At 47.8% G+C, this 20,373-nt stretch overlaps 1 protein-coding gene across 7 annotated transcripts in view; it reads right to left on the bottom strand.

Moving 5' to 3' along the window:
- Positions 1-11,900: 11,900 nt before the first annotated feature.
- The window catches only part of GFI1B (growth factor independent 1B transcriptional repressor), a 528,565-nt gene continuing 520,092 nt past the window's right edge, over positions 11,901-20,373 (bottom strand). For 5 of the 7 annotated variants that reach the window (XM_073313867.1, XM_073313864.1, XM_073313861.1 and 2 more), the window contains 5 exons: positions 18,291-18,458; positions 16,580-16,842; positions 15,743-15,880; positions 14,454-14,619; positions 11,901-13,625 (listed from right to left, as the gene is read on the bottom strand). In XM_073313867.1, coding sequence (XP_073169968.1) covers positions 13,447-13,625; positions 14,454-14,619; positions 15,743-15,880; positions 16,580-16,842; positions 18,291-18,458 — 914 coding nt within the window. In that variant the 3' untranslated portion in view covers positions 11,901-13,446. Of the gene's footprint in view, positions 13,626-14,086; positions 14,620-15,742; positions 15,881-16,579; positions 16,843-18,290; positions 18,459-20,373 lie in introns of those variants that run through there. The other 2 variants (XM_073313866.1, XM_073313865.1) reach the window with 2 other exon arrangements.

Raw genomic sequence — 20,373 nt, 5'->3', positions numbered from 1 at the left:
ATACATGTTAATAACTTATGCTAAACAATCTGTTCCACCCCGTATTTAGCTGTGACGCTCTGTGTAGATTTCCCAGAGCTGAAGAAGAGCTCTGTGTAAGCTCGAAAGCTTGTCTCGCTCACCAACAAAAGTGGGTTCAATAAAAGATATTATCTCGCCCTCTTTGTCTCTCTAATGTCCTGGGACCATACAATTGTTGCTGATATTCATCTGACCTACAGCAGGGGGCGCATTAGGACAGAATTCAGCTGATAGCCGCACTGTGGTTTGTTAATCGAACAGGGTGTTGTGGTCATTTAGAATAAGAATTAGACGTCAATAATTCCCTGGGTGAGCACAATAGGAAGTCAGTGTTCGCCATGACAGAGACACTTGTTTTTAAGTTAATATTTGAGAAAGAATTAACATCTTACAAAGGAATAAAATACTCTAGAGTTGCTAGGGAGGCTCATCATCTGCACTGATTCAGGTACCGGGGGACATGGAAGAACTTGCAGCCCTGTGGCTAGGTTTGGATGTTTGCCACCTACCCACTTTTCCATCCTTCACTCTTATGCCAGCTCTCCCTATCTATTAGCATGGTGGTTTCTGTCCATTTGAAGGAAAAACACATGGGTGGATTGACCCTGACTCTGATCCTTTCAGGTCAGTGGGAGCTGCAACCACTTATGCCAGGGCTGAGTATGTCATCTAAGATTACCAAAGATGCTGTTCATGTGACAGCCAGTAAAAGGGACTCAAAGAGCATTGGTGTTTCCCCACCTCCCCATCCCACATTTCTTCTGCTCCTCCAACCTGAGATAGGGCAAGTACAGATGTGTCAGTTCTCTGCTAGCTGTGGGGGTGAAGAGCTTTTTGCATGAAGTACCCAGTTCAAATATTGTGAGCTGGATCAGCAGTCTCATATGGGTGACTTATTTTTTGTTGTACGAGATACTTAGCTTCCCAATAGTCAGTTACATTAATGTTCAGCCCTGTTCTTATCTCATTAACTGTCACCCAGGCTATAGTGTTGAAGAATGAATACTTGCCACAATAATACATTTCCAAGGTCCTAATGTGTGACTTTAACAGGTTTCTAATATGCACTGGTCTACAGGTGTGGTATTGTTCTGATCAGCAGTACCCCATCTCCAGTACACAGAGCTTGGGTTTCCTCTTGCTTACACTGGTGTAAATAAGGAAGAGTTATGTTGGTGTGAAACTGGTGTGAGAGCAGAATCAAGGTTCACAGTTTTCATCCGCCAGTATACACAAACACACATACTCACAACTTGACATCACAAATTCTTGAGCAACTTTTGTGAATTCTGCGTAAGGCTGACTTTCTGGCTTTCCTGCTATGTCTTCATTTTGCATTTGTGTTTCCGTCTTGTGTACAGCTCTATCTTGGAGTTTTGCAGACCTCAGGGGGACCACTGGAATGGCCCATGCTGCAGGAAAGGAGTGGCTTGTGAATACTAAATATGAACTGGGAAACTTTATTTTCTACAGGATAATCCTAGATCATCAAATATGGGCAATATAGATCTCTTCCTATAAAAGGCTGAGCCATTAAAGATTCCATGGCATTTCTTGTAAGAGTAGGGGGGTCTTTAATTGTTATGTCCTGGTCAAATTCCAGTTTTGGAAGTAATATTTTTTCTATCTAAACTGTTGCATTTTCTTTTCATTTTCTCTTCTGTCATGGAGTATTGCTTTGAACTGTTAAGCAGCTGCCACATTCTACTCCAGAGGTGGCTGCCTTTTAATGGAAGGTGAAATGGTTGCTGACCAAGATTTTCTGAAGTAAGTAGTGATGCTCGGTGCCCAACTTGAGATATCTTAAAGGTGCCTGATTTTCCAAGAACAGCTGCTCAGCACTTTCTGAAAACCCAGCCCCTTTAAGGTGTGTCTCACCTTGGGCACTCAGACTTTTGAAAATGGTAGCCAGTATTTTTGTATTAGTATTAACACAGAAAGTACTTTTGAAAATAGCTTGCATGATAGAATGGGCATCATATTATAATATTAAACAGATTGGACCAAATTCTGCTCTCACTTACAGTCTTGAAAATCGAGAGTAACCCCATTGACACCAGCACAACTACGAGCAGCATGAGCCCCATTTCCGCCCACGCTCCTGCATTGTATTGTACTGCTAGCAAGCTCAGCATTTGAAGGTATTAGCACTGCAAGTTCTTAGCGCATTTTCATGTGTTTTTTATTCGACAAAAAACAAAATAAAACAAAGAAAGTCTTCATAAGTCCTGACAGTCACTGGGCCACATGACTCTGTCGCCCTTTATCTCCCTCTTTGTGCCACACTTTCCCCTGCTCATCTCTGTAATCTGACATTGTGATTTGTTCACTTATATGCTTGTTTTTCTCCTCTAAGAAGATTTGCTGAATCATCGGGGAGGAGGCAGGGGCACGGGAGGCAGCTGGCGGGCAGTGATAAAACTGCGGCCACATCCAGCCTCTAGGTTTTGCCAGTGACAACCTGTCAGTTTAAGGCCTGAGTCACATTCCATTTCTGAGCTAAGATTGCTGGGGACACTGGGATTGAAGGAGTGGGGCAAAGGAAGAAATTCCCAAAAGTTTAAATGATTGACTTTGACAGCTATTGTTTATTATTGTTATTAATAATAATAATAATTTGTATTTTTATTACCATGGGCCCAGAGCCCCAAAGATATTGAGGCACTTAGTTCCCATTGAAATCAATGGAACTTAGGCACCTAAATACTTTCAAGTATCTGGGCCGAAGCACATGGGAATCCCAGACGCGGACCAGGACCCCATTGTGGTAGCACTGTACAAACACAAAACAACCAGGAGGCTTCATGTTACCTCTCCTGTGAAGCTTAAGAACATACGAACATAAGAATGGCCATACTGGGTCCGACCAAAGGTCCATCCAGCCCAGTATCCTGTCTACCGACAGTGGACAATGCCAGGTGCCCCAGAGGGAGTGAACCTAACAGGTAATGATCTAATGATCTCTCTCCTGCCATCCATCTCCACCCTCTGACAAACAGAGGCTAGGGACACCATTCCTTACCCATCCTGGCTAATAGTCATTAATGGACTTAACCTCCATGAATTTATCCCATTCTCTTTTAAACCCTGTTATAGTCCTAGCCTTCAAAACCTCCTTAGGCAAGGAGTTCCACAGGTTGACTGTGCGCTGAGTGAAGAAGAACGTCCTTTTATTTGTTTGCAACCTGCTGCCCATTAATTTCATTTGGTGGCCCCTAGTTCTTATATTATGGGAACAAGTAAATAACTTTTCCTTATTCACTTTCTCCACACCACTCATGATTTTATAGTTCTCTATCCTATCCCCTTAGTCTCCTCTTTTCCAAGCTGAAAAGTCTTAGCCTCTTTAATCTCTCCTCATATCGGACCCGTTCCAAACCCCTAATCATTTTAGTTGGCCTTTTCTGAACCTTTTCTAATGCCAGTATATCTTTTCACCCAGAGATCTCTGTAACAAGGCGGCCTGCCCCTGTAAGGGCCAGCAGGTCTTGGGTCAGCCAACCCTGTCCCATTCACCCTGCCCAGCTACACCTGCATTGGGTGTGGGACTTAAAAGGAGCTCATGTAAGTGTCACTGAGACTCCAGCTAGGGAGTGATAGGAAGGACAGAAGCCTGGAGCTGCAGGTGAGTATTGAGGGAACAAGACTACTTTCTGCAGTGAATAAAGGAACAGAACCCTGATCTGGGAAGGAGGGTTGGGATGCCAGACTCAAGGGAAGGAAAAACAGTGAACTGGTGTTGGGTCCTGTAGGGTTAATATGTTAAGGGCTAAATAAATTGGACCCCAGAATGGGAGAGTTTTAATTGCCATTGGACTGTGAGGTGGAGTTCTTGTGGAACTTTATAGGGATGGAAACTGAGGCATGGCAGTGCAGAGCTACCCCAGGCCACCAGAGGATGCTTGGGAGGCAGCTGCCAAGTTACAATCTCAGAGCACTCTACAAAGGAGTATCATTATCGTGATTTTACAGATGGGGAAACTGAGGCACAGTGGGGCAGTGATTTGCCCAAGGTCACTCAGCAGGCCAATGGTAGAGCCAGGAATAGAATAGAATAGAATAGAACCTAGGTTTCTTGAGTCCCAGGCCTGTGGTCTGTGCACTAGGCTGTACTGCCTCTGAATGCAGCTGAAGTTCTTCTAACTCTCTCTTTCAAGGGTTATTGAAGGGCAGTTCTTGAACCTGACTCACTTGCAGTCAGGCTGGTGCAGGCTGGATCAAAATAAATGGCCGGCTACAGCAGTGAATGATTGACATGCTGACTCACCAGGCCCCGGTGCCTTTCAGGATGTGGCTCCTTAAGGAACAGTAATGCTCCAGTCTCTTGACTTCCTAGTCCCCACTTGAGGCAAAAGATAACTTATATTTTATAAAGGGAAGAAACCAACAGGCTTGGCCACTGCCAAAAATCCTGTTAAAGCTCCTAATATAGAAGGGCCTGGGAAGCGAGATAAGTCCTGTTTTAAAATGACCCAGTAGGGAGCCAAAATCAAGGGGGTAGTGGGTTGTTTTGTTGAAACCTTTGAAACTCAGAGTGGCATTGACAGAAGTTGGGAATGGATGAATCGCTTTAGAACCAGCCTCAGCCTTCTAGAGGTGTGAAGGGATTGGACAGTGCACGGGGCTGGTAATGGGCTGGAGAGCAGTAGATTATGGAATGGAACAGAGGGGGCTGTGGGAATTTGACCCCAAAGTCTCTTAGTTCCCTGAGAGGAGTGAGGGTATCCTTCCCACAGAGTAGCATGGCAGATGGTGGCATAGGACACTGGGATGCTACCCACTGTTTCATTAGCAAAGAGTGAAGCAATACAAGTTAAGTTGAACAAATGGAACTTTATTAAACCCTGTGCACTGCTCTGTTCATTTGACTGAGGTGCTTCCAGTCTAAGCAACCCGTTCCATTGATGTCCAGTCGGTCCCCCCAGGAAACATAGGCCCTGAGACTCCAGTTTCACTGATCATGATACATTCGTGGTGCAACACTTCTTTTGCTGATACAATCTGATGCTGCATGGACACGGTGCATGGGCAGAAGCAACCAAGTGTGACTGCACTTTGCCAAAAAAGTTTTATTAAGTAGCATTATGCTGGCAGCACTACGCCTGCAGAAATATTGCCAGTAAAACTTTCTAGTGGAGTCTGGACAAGCCCTAGGTCATCAGTTTGAATGCAGCCTAAGAGCCAGAGCATGGCTGGTTCTGATGCAGGGTGAGGGCCTGCAGGTAAGCAAGGCTCTGTCACAATCACAGTCCTTGCAGAAATGTATAAGAACATAAGAATGGCCATACTGGATCAGACCAATGGTCCAGACAGCCCAGTATCCTCTCTTCCAACAGTAGATGTGTCAGAGGGAGTGAACCGAACAAAGTGATCCATCCCCTGTAATCTAGTCCCCCAAAATGGGAGTGCTTCTTCTAGGTGCCTGCCCCAGTGATGTACAGCACCCTGAAGGGGGTGGGGAGGAGTTATAATGGTTCTTTCAGTCCATGGCCTCTCTGCTGAGGCTGCCATCAAAGTGTCCACAATGGTGCTTATCTGTGTGTGGCACATATTACTACTTCTGTTCAACACAAAACCCAAAACCCACTCAGCTCCCTTTACACTGTGCTGGGAATTTAAAATGAGTGGAAATGTAATTGCTTATTGGGCCTTTGGCTTTGCTGGCTATAAATGCCATCTACTCCTAAACTCAGGCTCCTTTATACTGCTGGAGTGGTGTAAAGGGGCCTCAGTGTAAATGGGTATCTGGCCCAATTGCTCAGCTACATATTAAAGCAGCTGGGGGCTTGTTGTTTCTCTCTGATTCCCCTCCCCTATTTTCTTCTTTTATAAGTCCCCCCTACCTCCCAAGGAAATTATACACAAAAGCCCACATTAATGCTGCATTGAAGTCTCAGATTTGATCCACAAAATGTCAGGAAAGCTAATGTCCCAAAACAAATGTTTTCTCAGCCACATTGAATAGGTAGTCTGCTCAATAACTGGCTGGGCTATTTGCTGGAAATCTGAATGTACACTGCTGGCAAGGCTCCTGTTAGAATCTTAACCTTTGCATTTCCTGGAGATTTTATGGTCAAATTTGCAACTTTCCTGTTGCATTTAACATAGTTATTTGCATGGAACAGGTCTGTCTGTTGAGGCCTGGTTGGGCTTGACAGTCTTTTCCTGCCAATCTGTCTGTTGTTCAGATGAAGTGGTTGGAAAGCACGCTCTTTCTCCAGCTCTCTCTTTCATTCAGACGCTCTGATAAGGCATGGGCTGTCCTATCTCACACCAGGAGCTGTTCCTCCTCCCTAACAGGCCCGCTTTGCTGGCTGACAGTTAGCAGCCGGCAGTGCTTGATAAACTTATCAGACAAAAGCTGAGCTCGATGCATGGTCAGCTCCTCCCCAGCCTCAGATTTCCCCACTCCTGCTCTCTCTACGCTTGCTTCTCTTGCTCTTTTGCCCTTCCTGATTGGCAAAGGGAGTGCTCCTAGGTCACCAGTTCAAAACCAGTCTCAGGGCCAGAATAGCAAATATTTGCCTTTAAACTGCTCCTTGAAAATTAAATCTTCAGTGAAACCAGACTGTGGCAGGATGATTCTTAGGCTTAATGTCCCCCTAGGTCTCTTTCCTTGGGATGTTCTTCACAGTTGCACATACCATTGGTGGTCTGGTTTGTTCTTTCTCTTTATTCTTCCTGTCTCTTGGGTATGTTGGGGGGTTATTATAGTGCTGGGGGGTTATTATTTGTGTGTCTGGTTAGGATGATATTCTCTTTCATCCTCTGATAGTTCTGGAATTAGATTGCTTTGCAGAGTTATTTTTCTAATTAACTATTTGTATTCTAATAATGCCTAGAGGGCCCAACTGAGATCAGAGCTTCATCATGTTGGGCGCTGTTTATATAAATAATGAGAGTCAGTCTCTGCCCTGAAGATCTTACAATCTAAGTGGATAGGGCAGACAAAAGGTTGGAGAAAGGAGGTATTCTCTCCATTTTACAGATGGAGAACGGAGGCTCAAGGATTAAGGGACAGGTTTTAAAAAGTGGGTGCTGAGCAATTATGAAAATGTGAACTAAGTGATTTGCCCAAGGACACAGGAAATCTGTGCCAGATCTCTGGAGCCCTAGCCTGGCCACAAGACCAACCTTTCTGTCGACATTGACTCATGATATGTTAGAGTGCCCTTGTTCAGTAACTCTGCTGCATAGATCTGTGTTGTCTCAGTCCTTCTCTACAGAGTACATTGACTGTCATAGCTATTCTGGTATAATTTAACTATTCCACAATAATGCTCCCTTGTGGACTCTATTCCAGAATAAAAGTAATTTTTATCCCAGAATGGTTACTCCACTGTGTGAGTGGAGTAATTCTTTCTGAATCAAAGACACTTTTAGTTTGGAATAGAGTGTCCATATGTGGATCTATTCTGGAATAGCTAAATTATACCTGAATAGCTTTTCTGGAATAGTTTATTCACAGATATGCCGGTCAACTTCCCCCCTGTAGACAAGGCCTTAATAATAGGAAAGAATCTTTATTAGACTAACGGGGAACATGTTTCTGCAGCTGTATTGTGAGACTGACTAATGTCCTGAGGCTTCCATTTATGTCCTCTGTTTAGAGTGTAGAGCGGTGACTTGCTGATCCCCTTGAGCTGAGAGAAGCTCCCAAGGGATGCAGCACTTGCAGAGAGGTGGGGATTTGGGCTGGGAAATGGGCTTATTTGTTTTCCCTTTCAGTGAAAACACTTCCTCATAACCACAGCTCAGGAGGGAGGCAACAGCACTTGGCAAACAAACTCCTCTGAAACCTGCACTTGCTGGACATGCTTAGGCTGTTTCTGAAGAGTGTGTGGCTTGCTTCTGCCCTACCCTGGCCTAGAAGCAGCCATTTTGCTTAGTGAGTGTCCGCTACTCACAGACCTCACCTGCACTAGGAGAACAGAAGGGTTCTTCCCTGGTGCTAGCTAACATGTGGTAACCAATACGAGGTAAAATCCTAGTAGAGATAAGGCATCTTGTAGTTTTCACCTGAGTCAGCATAAGTCAGGTTAAAGACTAGGGGCGGCTTTTTTACACTTAAAACGCTGCATCAGTACAGCTGCACTGCTGTAGCGCTTAAGTGAAGATGCTCCTATGCTGACGGGAAAGCTTCTCTCGTCAGCGTAGTTAATCCACCTCTGCGAGAGGCGGTAGCTATGTCGACCAGAGAAGCTCTCCCCTTAGCACAGCACTGTCTACATGGGGGGGTTAGGTCAGAATAACTACCTTGCTCAGGGGGTGTGGATTTTCACACCCCTGAGGGGATGTAGTTACACCGATATAGGTCTGTAATGTAGACTGGGCCTAGGCCTCCCCATAGTCTTTCAAGAGGCTCTGATTCAGGAGAGGACTTAAGCGAGTCTGTTTCTATTCATAGCAACGCTAATCTGCTGTCCTGAACAGAGGTGCTTTCCTGAAACTGGCACAGATTTTGGTTCCCATCAACACCCTCCAACCTCACTTACTAAAGCTTTTTTTCTTGCTGGCACTCCCCTGGGAAAGTATTCCCCTCTCCTTTCCCTCCTCCCAGCTCTTCCCAGTTTTGATCATTCCGGGGCCAGGCTATGTCCAGACAGATCCATGATCAATAGCATGCAGCTGGGCTGGAGCCCTCTATGGCTGAAGGCTGCTGGGAGCAACTCATTCCCCTCCCCCACCTTTTGGCAGCTGCCCGGAGGGATCGCTTTGCATGGCCCTCATTTGCTAAACAAAACAGTCCAAATACCAGGATTTCTTCCTCCAATAAAGGAACGAAGGTGTTGGGGGAGAGACATGGGAGGGGGGAAGGGAGGGCTCAGCGAGGAGCAAAAACAGTCAGCTCTTTCTTCAGCCACAAAGATTAGTTGAGATTTTTTGTTATGTTATCTGGTTTCTTGATTGACTGACCAAAATGTTCTGATGCTGGGATAGACGGTGGGAAGGGGGCTATGTTCAGAGCAGTCAAAATTGGGAAGGATTTGTATGTTTGGGGAACAAGGGGGCAGGTGTGTCCGAATCTGATGACACCAGTGGCCTGATCCTGTAGGGTACTGAGCACCACCAACTACCAGCTAAGTCAGCTGAGCAGCTCCCAGGTTTGGATGAAGCATGAGCCAAAGGGAAGCCCTTTACAGCAAAGCCTAGCCCATAGGCTAACTGACTTCTCGAAAGAGGCTGTATGCTGCCTAAAGGCCTCCTCCCTATCTTGTGCCCATGATCTGTTCTCTGCTGACAGGTCTCCTTCCAGAATTCGGACCTGAAGGCTCTTCCACCAGCCCTGTGCAGTGTGGTGTGTCTGTAGGCACAACTGCTTCCTCCTTCCCTCCCTCCTTCACGTGAATTTCAACAGTTTTAGGTGATGCAGATTAAAGTGTGGAATTGTGCAAAGGAGAATCACTTAGCTCCATAGTGTTGCAGCTGTGGGCCTTTTGCTTTTCTTCCTCCTTTCCCTTTCCTTTTCAGAAAACCAGGGAAATGAAATGCAAAAAGCTCTGTTGGGGCAATGTTAGAGTGCACTGACATAGTCAGCTCAGGTGTGTGGGAAGTGTGTCAGTGCAGAGTGCTGTAACAGGGCTCCCACTGGACAAAGGAGCCTTTTGTGTTGGCAAAGACGAGGACAACAGAACTGTGATTTCTGAACAAGCGGTGTAACATGAAAGGGTGCTTAGGGCTATGGCCCACACTCATGTCTTGGGTGTGCTGTGAAGCCCAGTAGGTTGGCCTGAAATGCACTGTTGTGCTTAGAACATTGTTACTTCATTGTGGCTGTGACTCAGGTTTCCCCACCCCTATCCTCCTGGTCTCATAACCCCATGCAGTTTGGAGTCCTGGTTGGGTAACTGGATCCCTTCCTCAAGAGGAGCCATGTTATGAGATAAGAGCAACTTACATGTTGACCCCAGTCTGGGGCCTCTCAGGCCCCTTCTCACAGGGATAAGCCTAGATTCTCAAGGATCTTGTGAGGAAAGACCTGCAGGGCTCTGCCCAGTTTCCTCCTGGCCTGTGATTAAGCTCTCCCCTCAAACTCCACATACCTATGAAACCCCCTTGGCCACCACCCAAGAACAAAAGCTATAGGGAAGGGTAGAAGCCAAGAGCACAACACACAAAGCGGGGATGGAAACCAGTTGGAAAAGGTCCCCTGCACCCATTGCATGGAATGGAGGCTGAGCAGAAATCAGGGAATGCAGGATGCAGAGGAAATGACCAGGGTCCCTAGAGCTATCCATTGTTTGGCAGCAGGGAGCAGTGCCTGGCCCTACCCCAGGTATACTGTTACCCTACGTGAAGAATAGCTGTGGTATCTCAGCCTCCAACCCAATAAGTTCTATCCCTTCCCCCTTTCCCAGGTCACCTTCCATTTCTTCCCGTCCCCTTCTGCCAGCTGGCCTCATTCCACCACCCATGCTCCTAGAGATGTGCTCTGAGAGACTTCTGGGCACGGGGAGGCTTCTAGGTCAGGCAGACCCTTCTCCTGTTGCATTTGATCTGCAGATGAGCTCTCAGTGCATGGCATCTTCTGGCCACATTGCAGCTTTCAGTAGTGGAATGCCTGAATATCATAGTACCCCGAAAATGTGTTTCTCTAGAGGCTGCCTGTCTAGCCTGTGTCTAAAGTCAGCCTTGCATGACATGAGACTCCAAGATATACAGGGCTCATGTGATCACATAATTAGCATAAATGTAGGGCTGCCATTGCTTACTCCAGTCTAACAACTCTTCAGTTATCCAGTCAGCTCAGTGATACCAGGGCTGATACCAAGGCAAAATAAATGACTGAAGCGGGTGAGTGGCTTTGGTTCGAAGGAAAGAAGTTGGCTGTGGAGGCAGGGATTCAGGAGAGGAGATATCAGCCCCCTCCCCCAAGCAGCGACTCTGCCATCCCATGGAAATCAGTGATAACAATGGAAATGTCCCAGACACAGCAGCTGTTGTTTGCTAGTGCTTGGAAGAACCAGCTGTCTGATTTGTTTTTATGAGTGGTTTTACAGGTTCTCTTGGTGTAGCTTCTATTCAGGCCACGCCAGCACTGCAGTGACCAGCTCTGCCCCTAACTTAGTCCCAAACACCTGCTGCCACAGAGCATAAGGGCGGGAGGTTGGGAGTGGGAAGCAGTCGAGAGGTTCAGATACCTGGGAACTCCTTAAATATTTTTTTTATAGATTTTAGGGGTGCAAAATAAACAAACAAATCGCAATCAACATTTGGATTCTTGGCAGCACTTCTAGTAATCTTACAATGACTTTTTACCCTGCGGAGGGGTTGCACGCGCTGTGTGTCCCCGAGTATGTGTGAGTGTGTGTGTGCTTGCTGTCCCATTCGTAATCCTGAGAGTGATTCCTCAGTCCCATTTCCCCCCACTTGTTGATACCCAACCCATGAAGCCCTGCCATTGACCAGGATCCTAACATTGGCTGTGATCTATTAAAAGAGCTGACCAAATGGGAGCTGACTATAAGTCTCTCTCAGTGTATTACCTGCTGATGGTAACTGTACTCTGCCTATATGGGGCTCTCTGTATGTATCACGCTGTGAACAGGACCAAAACCTGATCCAAGATTTCTTTGCTGGTCTGAGTGTAGGCTCTGAGTAGAGGATGCTCTGTAGCAACTGAGTGTGCCTTAGCCACTAGGTTATGCTGGCATTTCCCCCCAAGTGACACTTTAGTTCATGGCGTGGACTAGGCCCCTGTGATACGTAAAGAGAGAGATTTGTAAATCAGACAGATTACTGCAAATCCAGTGCTGGGCATGGTCAAAGCCTTTCTTGAAATTTGTGTCTTTAGTCCACATAGTGTTGTGATAGTCTTCCTCCCCCGGGTGCTGAGAAGAAACATAGCGTTTATCTGGGAAATCTAACAGGCCCGTACAGGTTGTTACAGTCTGGTGTATTACAGTAAAAATATACATTACAAGAAGTATAAATACATATGTAAATGTACAAGCAAAGGAGGGGAGAGTGTTTTGAGTGGCCAGATTGCATATTAGTGGAAAGTAGCCTAGACACAGCACAAACACTGAGGCTTTTATGCTTCACATCCTCGGCCAGAGCCATTGGGGTTACTTTGGATTTACCCTGGGGTAACTGCGAGCAGGATTTGGCCCCTTTCCTCCTGCCAGTAAATGAATTCTCCACTTGCATCATGTCTTTCCTGTCTGTAGGAGAGTCACTGCAGGGCTTTTTGTTTCCTTCATCAGTGCTAGGGTAAGGAGAGGGGCAAAGGAACCGACGCTGCATCCCAGCCTCAAGCTAAACACAGCGATGTCACTGTTTGACACAGTGTCCCAGGCTGCCTTGGTTGGGGCTGCATTGCCCCTCTCATTTAAAGGCACGTCTCTCCCTAACATAGCACTTTGCCCTTCTCTAGTGTCTTCCAGCTGAGGGTCTCAAAGCACTTGACAAGTCTGGATATATTAATATTTATCGTCTCCATTTTACAGATGGAGAAGCTGAGTCAGAAAGAGGGGAAGCGCCCTGCCTGAGGTCACATAGTGCGGTTGTAGCAGAGCCAAGGAAAGAACCCATGGCTCTTGTTCTCAGCCCTGTGCTTTAACTGCTAGACCAGAGAGAGAAGGAAATCCTGCTACTTTGCCTTGCTAATACTTGTGGGGTACTCACATACTAATGGGATGGGTGCAAGATGGATAGATCAGCTTCTTCTTTTATAAGAGTGACTGGGAAACAAAATTCCCCATGGTCCTGAATTCCGAGTAGCTCAGAAGTCCATGTAGGTAGCCAGGTGGTACTAATATGGGCATGCAGCATCTGATTTTTAGTTTCCTCCCTCCCCCCCCCCACTCTATTGTAAGATAAACATGCAGTGCTACATATTTTTCACCCGATAACAAAAAGACTCCTGTTGAAAGAATGTGAATCTAGGTGTATGTGCCCCACATTTATGCCCTCTGTGGGAACCCTGTTTTAGCTGAGCGCAGCTCATTGAATGCAAATTATTTGCATGCCCAGGCCTTATCTTCCTAACCATCAAAGTAAAGCGTGGTTAGGGAACCCGCCTGGCACAGATTGCTAGTCAGTTGGTGTCATCAACCCAGGAGTCCCTCTGTGTTGCCAGTGGATGAGATGAGCCAGATCCGGCACTCAGTGTAAATCCAGAGTAATGATGACTCCAGGGGATTTACAGCCGAGTAACTGAGATCAGAGCCTAGCCCAATTCCTATGACAAAACTAGACAGTGAGTGCTCCTGGCAGTGCCATTCTTGGTCACGCACAGGGGGATGCGGGGTAACACCAGGGAGGATGACGTTGCTGTGCCAGTCCCACAGGGAATCTGGGCAGAGATAAGCATTTAACAAGGTGGGTGCCCCAAGCCAAGCAGAGGGAGAGACGAGGCCAGAATACTGGTGGGATTCCATGTGGCTGGGAGTGGGGGTCCAAGACAGAGCTCGGGGCGCGCTCTCACTTCAAGCTGTGCTGGGTCTCCCTGTGCCGCCGCAGGTCCACCTTGCGCTGGAAGCCCTTGGCACAGAGCTCACAGCTGAAGGGCTTGAAGCCGGTGTGCTTGCGGCTGTGGGTGATGAGATTGGAGCTCTGGCTGAAGGCTTTGCCGCACACTTGGCACTTGTGGGGCTTCTCCCCTATGGGACAGAAACAAACCATCACGGATCCAAACTGAGGTGGCTGTTTGTGCTGGGCCGATGGGCGTGGGCAGTGCGGGTCTGTTCGCCACACACTGCCCTGCTGATGTGCCGCCACGCGGCCCTGTAGGGCTGAGAGGGGAGCTCGGCCTGCAGAGCCCATTCAGTCCCTGGTCTCTCTGCCGCGGCTGCTCAGTCAGTGCCCCCTCTGCTCTTTTTCACCCTCTTTTTGTCACTTTTTTCTCATCCCCCGTCTCTGATCCCTGCACCTCTTCCCCAACTCTCCCAAGCAGAACACAAACTCAAACCCCCTACACTAGGGAAAATGGGCTCATCCCTCCCGCCTGGCATTACGGACTGGGTCCCAAGGGGGAACATTCAACCCCTGCAGGGGGCCAGTGGGACTTCATTGGTGCCGAGACCTTGTGCTGCCCCCTCCGCCTCCCCCCCACCCCCACCCGCACAGGTGTGAATGCATCTATCATACCCTCTGGCATACATGCAAAATTAAAAACACATATGCTGAGCCCACAATTGGACTCACCATCAGCATCTTTCTGTACATCATCTCAGTGCATATGCACAAGTGTGTGCGTGAACACCGGGCTCACGTGTCTGTGTACATGTGTGCACCGGTGTGTGCATGAATGTTGTGGGCTCGGGTGCGCATGTACAGGTGTGCAGGTTAGTGTTGTCAGTTCAGGTGCATGTATGCACGTATAAGTGTGACTGGTGTGTGTGTGCGTGTGTCTGTATGCGTGACTGCTGTGGGCTCAGGTGTGTGTGTGTGTGTGTGTGTGTGTGTTTCATGTCAGAAAGGTTTCTCACCGGTGTGAATGTAGGTGTGTTTCTTCATGTCCGATTTCTGGTGGAAGCGCTTGCCGCAGTACTGGCAGGGATAGGGCCGCGTGTCTGAATGGATCAGGAGGTGGGTGGACAACGTGGACGAGCGTTTAAAAGTCTTTCCACACATCTTACACTCAAAGCTTCTCTCCTGTTGGGGGAAATGAAATGTTGGGGATCAGATTTGTCATTCACAGGTGAAGTGATGGAGCCCAAAGCTAGCAGAAAACTAGGCAGGCTAGCAAGTTAGACAAGACAAATCAGGTAATCCTCTCCTAGGAATACTATTATTATTATTCATTTGTATTGCAGTAGCACACAGCAGCGACTAGTCATGGACCAGGAGGATCCCATTGTGCTAGGTGCTGTCCAAACACAGGATAAAAAAGTCTCTATCCCAAAGAGCTTAAAGGAGTCTAGTCACTAGATTGTGTCAGGCAGGAGGAGTGTATCACAGGAGGAAACTATTGCAAATGAACCACTGACATGAGCAGGGAATTACCAAGGAGAACATTGAGATTTGTGAGAACAGAGAGCCAAGAATGAGGTCCATTGTCCTCAGTCCTCCTGACTGTTGTGGATGTGTAAATGTTTTTGGCACTGGTGTTGCTCTGTTGGTGTGTCTGCAGGAAGGCTGTTGTGTTTACCTGCTGGGGATTCCCCCTTTGTTATAGCAGATGGCTGCCAGCCAAATTCCTGTATCCAAATACTCTCAAACTCTGGGGAGGCTTAGACCTGAATGTCAGGGTGCGCCTGTCTTGCTGCAGTGGACTGAACCAAAACCCTGGTTATCCAGACAACCCCTTAACTCTTAGGACATTTGGATCTGGCTCCAGATCTGAATGTTGTGGCCAGGGCCAGCCCACAACATTTTGGCACCTGAGGCGGAGAGCTCAAATGATGCCCCCATGCCCCCTCGCTTGGGCCAAAACTTTGAAACTCTGGGTCCTAGTGGCGCCCCCCAGTCTGGCACCTGAGGTGGCCTACTCAGTTTGCCTCATGGTAAGGCCAGCCCTGGTTGTGGCTCAGACCCATCTCTAGTTATGTCTGTTCCCTCCCAAACTCCCTGCTATTTTTCAAGAGGGCCTGCCAATTAAAGTCCAGCAAATCATATCATGTCACGTGAGGTGTGCCACCAAACCTAACAAGGAGGACTCAGCACGAGCAGGGATTTGCCCAGAATCTGCTTCGAGGTATCAGAGGAGCCAGCCCCTTTCGGAATTCAGTGCCACGGGTGACTCTGCAATGCCATCGGCTCCCTGTTGGCGACCAACCTGGGAGTGGACGTTCGTGTGCTGCTCCAGGCTCACAGCGTGTCCAAAGGTTTTGCCGCACACATCACAAGCAAAGGGCCGCATCCCACTGTGAGATCTTCGGACATGGACCTCCAGCCCATGTGGGGTAGAGAATACCTGGAAGAGGAAAGCTGCCAGTGAGGATCCTGGGAGCCAGCCATGTCTCCAACTCTATTTTCCAGTTCCCTCTCTTTGTCTGATGTTTCCCTCCAGCTGCCCATATTAGCTGAGCCCAATCACAGAACTATTTCCCCAGCCAGGAGAGTGAATAGCTAGCTGTCTCCGCTAGTTCTACTTCTGGGCTAGTTAAAATGAGGTGCTCTTATTTACCAGCAGAGAGGGGCTCAAACCAAACCCCTGGGAACACACCCGCTCTTCCCAAACTTTTATGCTGGCTCTGAACGTGGCAGCTAGCCTTACTCTCCCAGTGGGCTAAGCCAAAACTCTAGATCCAAACTTTAGTGATGTTCAGATTCAGATCCATATCCAAACTCTGTGGCTTATGGCAATCTCTGCTCAGCAGAGCCAGGTTCTTGTTTACAGAGACCTTCTGCTATCAACTTGATCGTGGTTGGTAGTGTAGGTGCCAGTGCAGGAGCTATACTTTTGGTGTGGCATGGGTGGGGGAGCACTGAGCACCAAGTACATGTTGCCTGCATAGGCTCCCGGTGCCCTTGGCTGTATCGGACCCATGGTATCCATCCTCCAGCTGGGTCCCTTGTACCTTAAATCAAGCCTGTGGGACACTGGTGTATGTATGTGATGAAAATCATCCCAGGCTCCTCCCCAGCCCTATGGCTTTAGTTGGTGATGTACCTTGTTGCACTTCACACAGTGGTATGTCTCCAGGTCCGGTGAGTAACGCATGCTGTAATCAATAGGCGGCTCAGAGCTCGGCAGGAGGTGGCTGCCATACAGACTAACTGAGCGCTCCAGGAGGGCTGACTGCATGCTGGAAGACATCTGCCTGTAGCTGTATGGAGAATGGAAGGCATCCCAAGAGAATCTGGGCTTGTAGAAGGTGGGGGTGCTTGTGGAATTGCTGCAGCCCTTCACTTGCAGAGCTGGGACGGATGTTTCTGAGGTGGCAAAGGAGAAGGAGAACAGATTGGCAGGCTTTCTGCTTTGCCTGGGTACTCATGCAAATGCTCCCAGACCTGCTCAGCAAAGTCATTTTATTACTGCTTAATATCTTTAATGAGAATACAAGACTCAGGAAAGCTACAGGGAAAGATTAGTAACCAGTGCGCTTCAATTCAAACGCTGATCTCATCTACAGATGGGCCTAAGCCACAGCATTCAGATCAGGATACAGTCCCTTTCATGGATGCCCAGACCAGGCCAGGGCTTTGGGAGAGCCTGTGTAATGAGACTAGTGCAGTCTGGGAGCTCGAGCCTCAGAGAGACCTGCAGGATATGGCTGTGCCTCTGTAATAAGTCCCCTTTGCATTCATTACTGTCTCTTCTCTCTTGTGCAGGAAACGACAGAACGAGCTCACCGTTAGGGGGGTTTGACATGTTTCTAATCTCAGTCTGAAATGTATGGCCGTGCTGTCTGGCATGAAACAAATCTATCCCAGAAGCACAGAGGGAAATGCTGCCCGTGGGAAACACAGAAAAGCCTTCTCATAACTCTGGTAGGTGGGCAGAGCTGTCTTAATTCTGCTGTATGTGGTCTAGGAGCCACCCTAGACACAAATCTGTCCCAGCGTATGGTGGCTGGATTAGCTTCATGTTGCTGATACTCTAGGCAGGGCAGTTAGTACTTCCCAGCAGCTCAGCTTGTACTTCCTAGTTTGGTGCGGTGCCTGTCAATGGCCTGCTACATACAAGCAGACTGGGCAACCTACCGCAGACGGAGAACAGAGGGGTTGAGGTACTAGTGGAGACTGTCATCAGGTGGTGCTGTAAGAATGTGGTGGTATGGACGTGTGTGCACATGTGGGGCCATATGCAACCGTGACAGTAACAACCCCAGTCTATCTCTCAATCACCAACATCTCTAAGGTGCCCATACTGTAGTAACCATATGCCAAGCTCATCAGATTTAAAGGCCACCAGGGCCTATGAGGTAGGGAAGAGATGCTTCCAGCACTCATGTTATCTTGGCGGATATGAGACTTCCCTTTAACACGGGGCTAGTGGTGCTGGTGCCGATGGGCCGTGACATTCCTACATTCAGATGTTGGCTGTGAAGGTGAGCTAGTGGATGAAACCCTCTCAGAATCACTAGGCCTTTAGTTGGTCAATACCTCATATAATCTGGAATAATATCTCTTGATCCCTATTTATTCTGAGGTCCTCGTTACCAAAGCAACAACCATTGTGCAATTCTTAGATTCATGAACCATTCAGGGCCAGGTTTTCAAAAGGGCTCAGCTCTGCCATAAACAGTGTGATCAGAGGTGTCACAATGGGAGTCAGCTGGGCACTGAAGTCTTTTGAAAATCTGGCCCTAATTGTAGGTGCAGAGCATGTGAAAATCAGGCCCTGAGCTCTTTGGAGAGTCTGGCCTTGTATAGCTAACCTTGAGCGGGAGGCCCTGACAATGTCCTGTTCAGATACAGGGCAGGCGCACCTTCTTCCTTCAGTCCAGCACGGTCCTTGTCTTGTTTTGGAACAAGGCATTCTGGGTACTCGCTTTTGAACTCTGCGCTGAAGGTCCTGACTTCTTCTGATGACTTGTCACATGGGGCTGTGATCAGAATGGCATCAGGGTTAGTTTATTCTAGCTGGCAAAATATCAATAATGTAATGAGTTAGCGAGTGTGTATGAATGAGTGTGTCTGTGTATGTGTATATACTACATTGTCCTCTGGTGGAGGGAATCAGAACTGCTTAACTGTGTGTCATAAGCCCTGTGGTGCTAATGGAGATTATTCTTAGCTCCAGAATCAGGGCCTGTGCATGCTGGAGAAGAAGAATCTGAATTCTATCGTTGCCTTGACGGCTCAAGTGGAAAACCATGGACTGGGAAGAGGGAAGCAGGGAGGAAGGAGTGGGGCATTTGGTATGCAGCAGGCTGACAGCCATGAAATCCTAAGTGTCCAGGGGTTTGTTACAGTAAGTTGCACATATATAACACCTTTCATCCAGGTGCTTAACAATCATTAACAAATTCAGCCTCACCGCCCTTCCTGCAGAGCATTCAGGATTATTATTCCCAAATCTAGACAGATAAACTGAGATTAAAGGGCTTGTCACATTGTGGCAGAGCTGGAAACAGAGCCCAGAAGTCTCCTCCCTACCCCAGCGTTCAATGACCCTCACATTTTCTACACCTGGCCAGGCCATCTCTAAAACAGACCCACCACCTTTTGCTGGTTGGCAATAGGAGATGGAATGGGCCTGTTCCAAGTGTCTGAATTGGTCTGAGGCCAAGTACTGGTTTCACCTCTCTCCTTGCTCAGCAATGGGTTGACCTTGGAAATGGGAGGAGTTGGGCTATCTGAAAAGGGAGAGTGTCGTAGATTTCAGAAGAGGCTGGGGTTTCTTGAGGGTAATAGAGATCAGAGAAAGGCCCGGACCCTTCCTTGATACTGAACTGGACAATACGACTCTCCAAAGGATGGGGATTTACCATGCTGTCTCTTTACTTCTTCCCATGAGGGTATGGCAGGGCTAGGCTCTAGTTTCACAGATGGGGCCAAAACAAACTGTAAATTGAGCCTGAATTTGAATAAAGTAAATTTGAATGGTGCCTGAGGGGTGCAGATAACTGCCCCATCTGTCCTGCTCCAGTGACAGCTGTGGGAGAATGCATGGGAGGAGAGAGGGGTTGGTAGGGGCGGGAAATCCATCCACAAAAGAAGGCTGGTTTAAGTTCAGGCAACACACATCAGCTTGCCCCTCAAGTTCCTCACTGTGAAATAGTCAGGGGGCAATTCCTTCCACGGTCGTGACTACGCTGGTATCCTGTCACCCCTCCATCCTGCTGTGAAATTCCTTGCAACTCACCGGCGGTTGGTATTGCACAGACAGTGGGGTATAGACACAGGTTACGCTGCAGCTGGGGTGTGATTTGCAGCTCAGGTAGACATATCTGTCTTCACTGCACCCTAGCTTAGAAGTGAGGATGCTGTGGTGCAGGCTTCAGCACCACCTGTGCAAGCTAGTGTGTACCTCGATGTGTACCTAGCCCCCATGGAAGCCCAGGCTATAGGGACCTTGCTTCTATTTTTAGTGAGCTAGCTAGTGCAGGTATATCTACACAAGCTGCCATTCACTTGCGCAGGTGCAGCATAGAAATACCCATAGCGACAGTGCACGGATGGGGCCTAGACAAAGAGTGTATGTGTGGCAGATAGGTATACAGGCAGCATAGTTAGGCACCCGTGAAAATTCATCCACCAACTCCAAGCATTTCTGATCGCTCGTGGATGTTTGCTGGAGTCAGCTGCCGTGGCTGAACATAAGTGCAGCGAGATCCACACAGGTTTCGCTGCATGTCCTAAACCTGCCCTCTGGGGGGAACATGGGAATAAATATTTATATTTAAAATGAAAGAAAGCAGAAGAAGGGAGGGTTTTTTGCAGTGATTTCCATGCAAGCAAGGCAGGGATCTGGGAATCAATAGAAACACATTTATTCAAGCTTTTAAATTCACAGGT

This window comes from Lepidochelys kempii, chromosome 16 (genome assembly GCF_965140265.1).
Source record: "Lepidochelys kempii isolate rLepKem1 chromosome 16, rLepKem1.hap2, whole genome shotgun sequence".
Lineage (NCBI taxonomy): Eukaryota > Metazoa > Chordata > Testudines > Cheloniidae > Lepidochelys > Lepidochelys kempii.
Note: the sequence above shows the minus strand (reverse complement) of the source record. Positions and strands in the feature narration are given on the sequence as shown.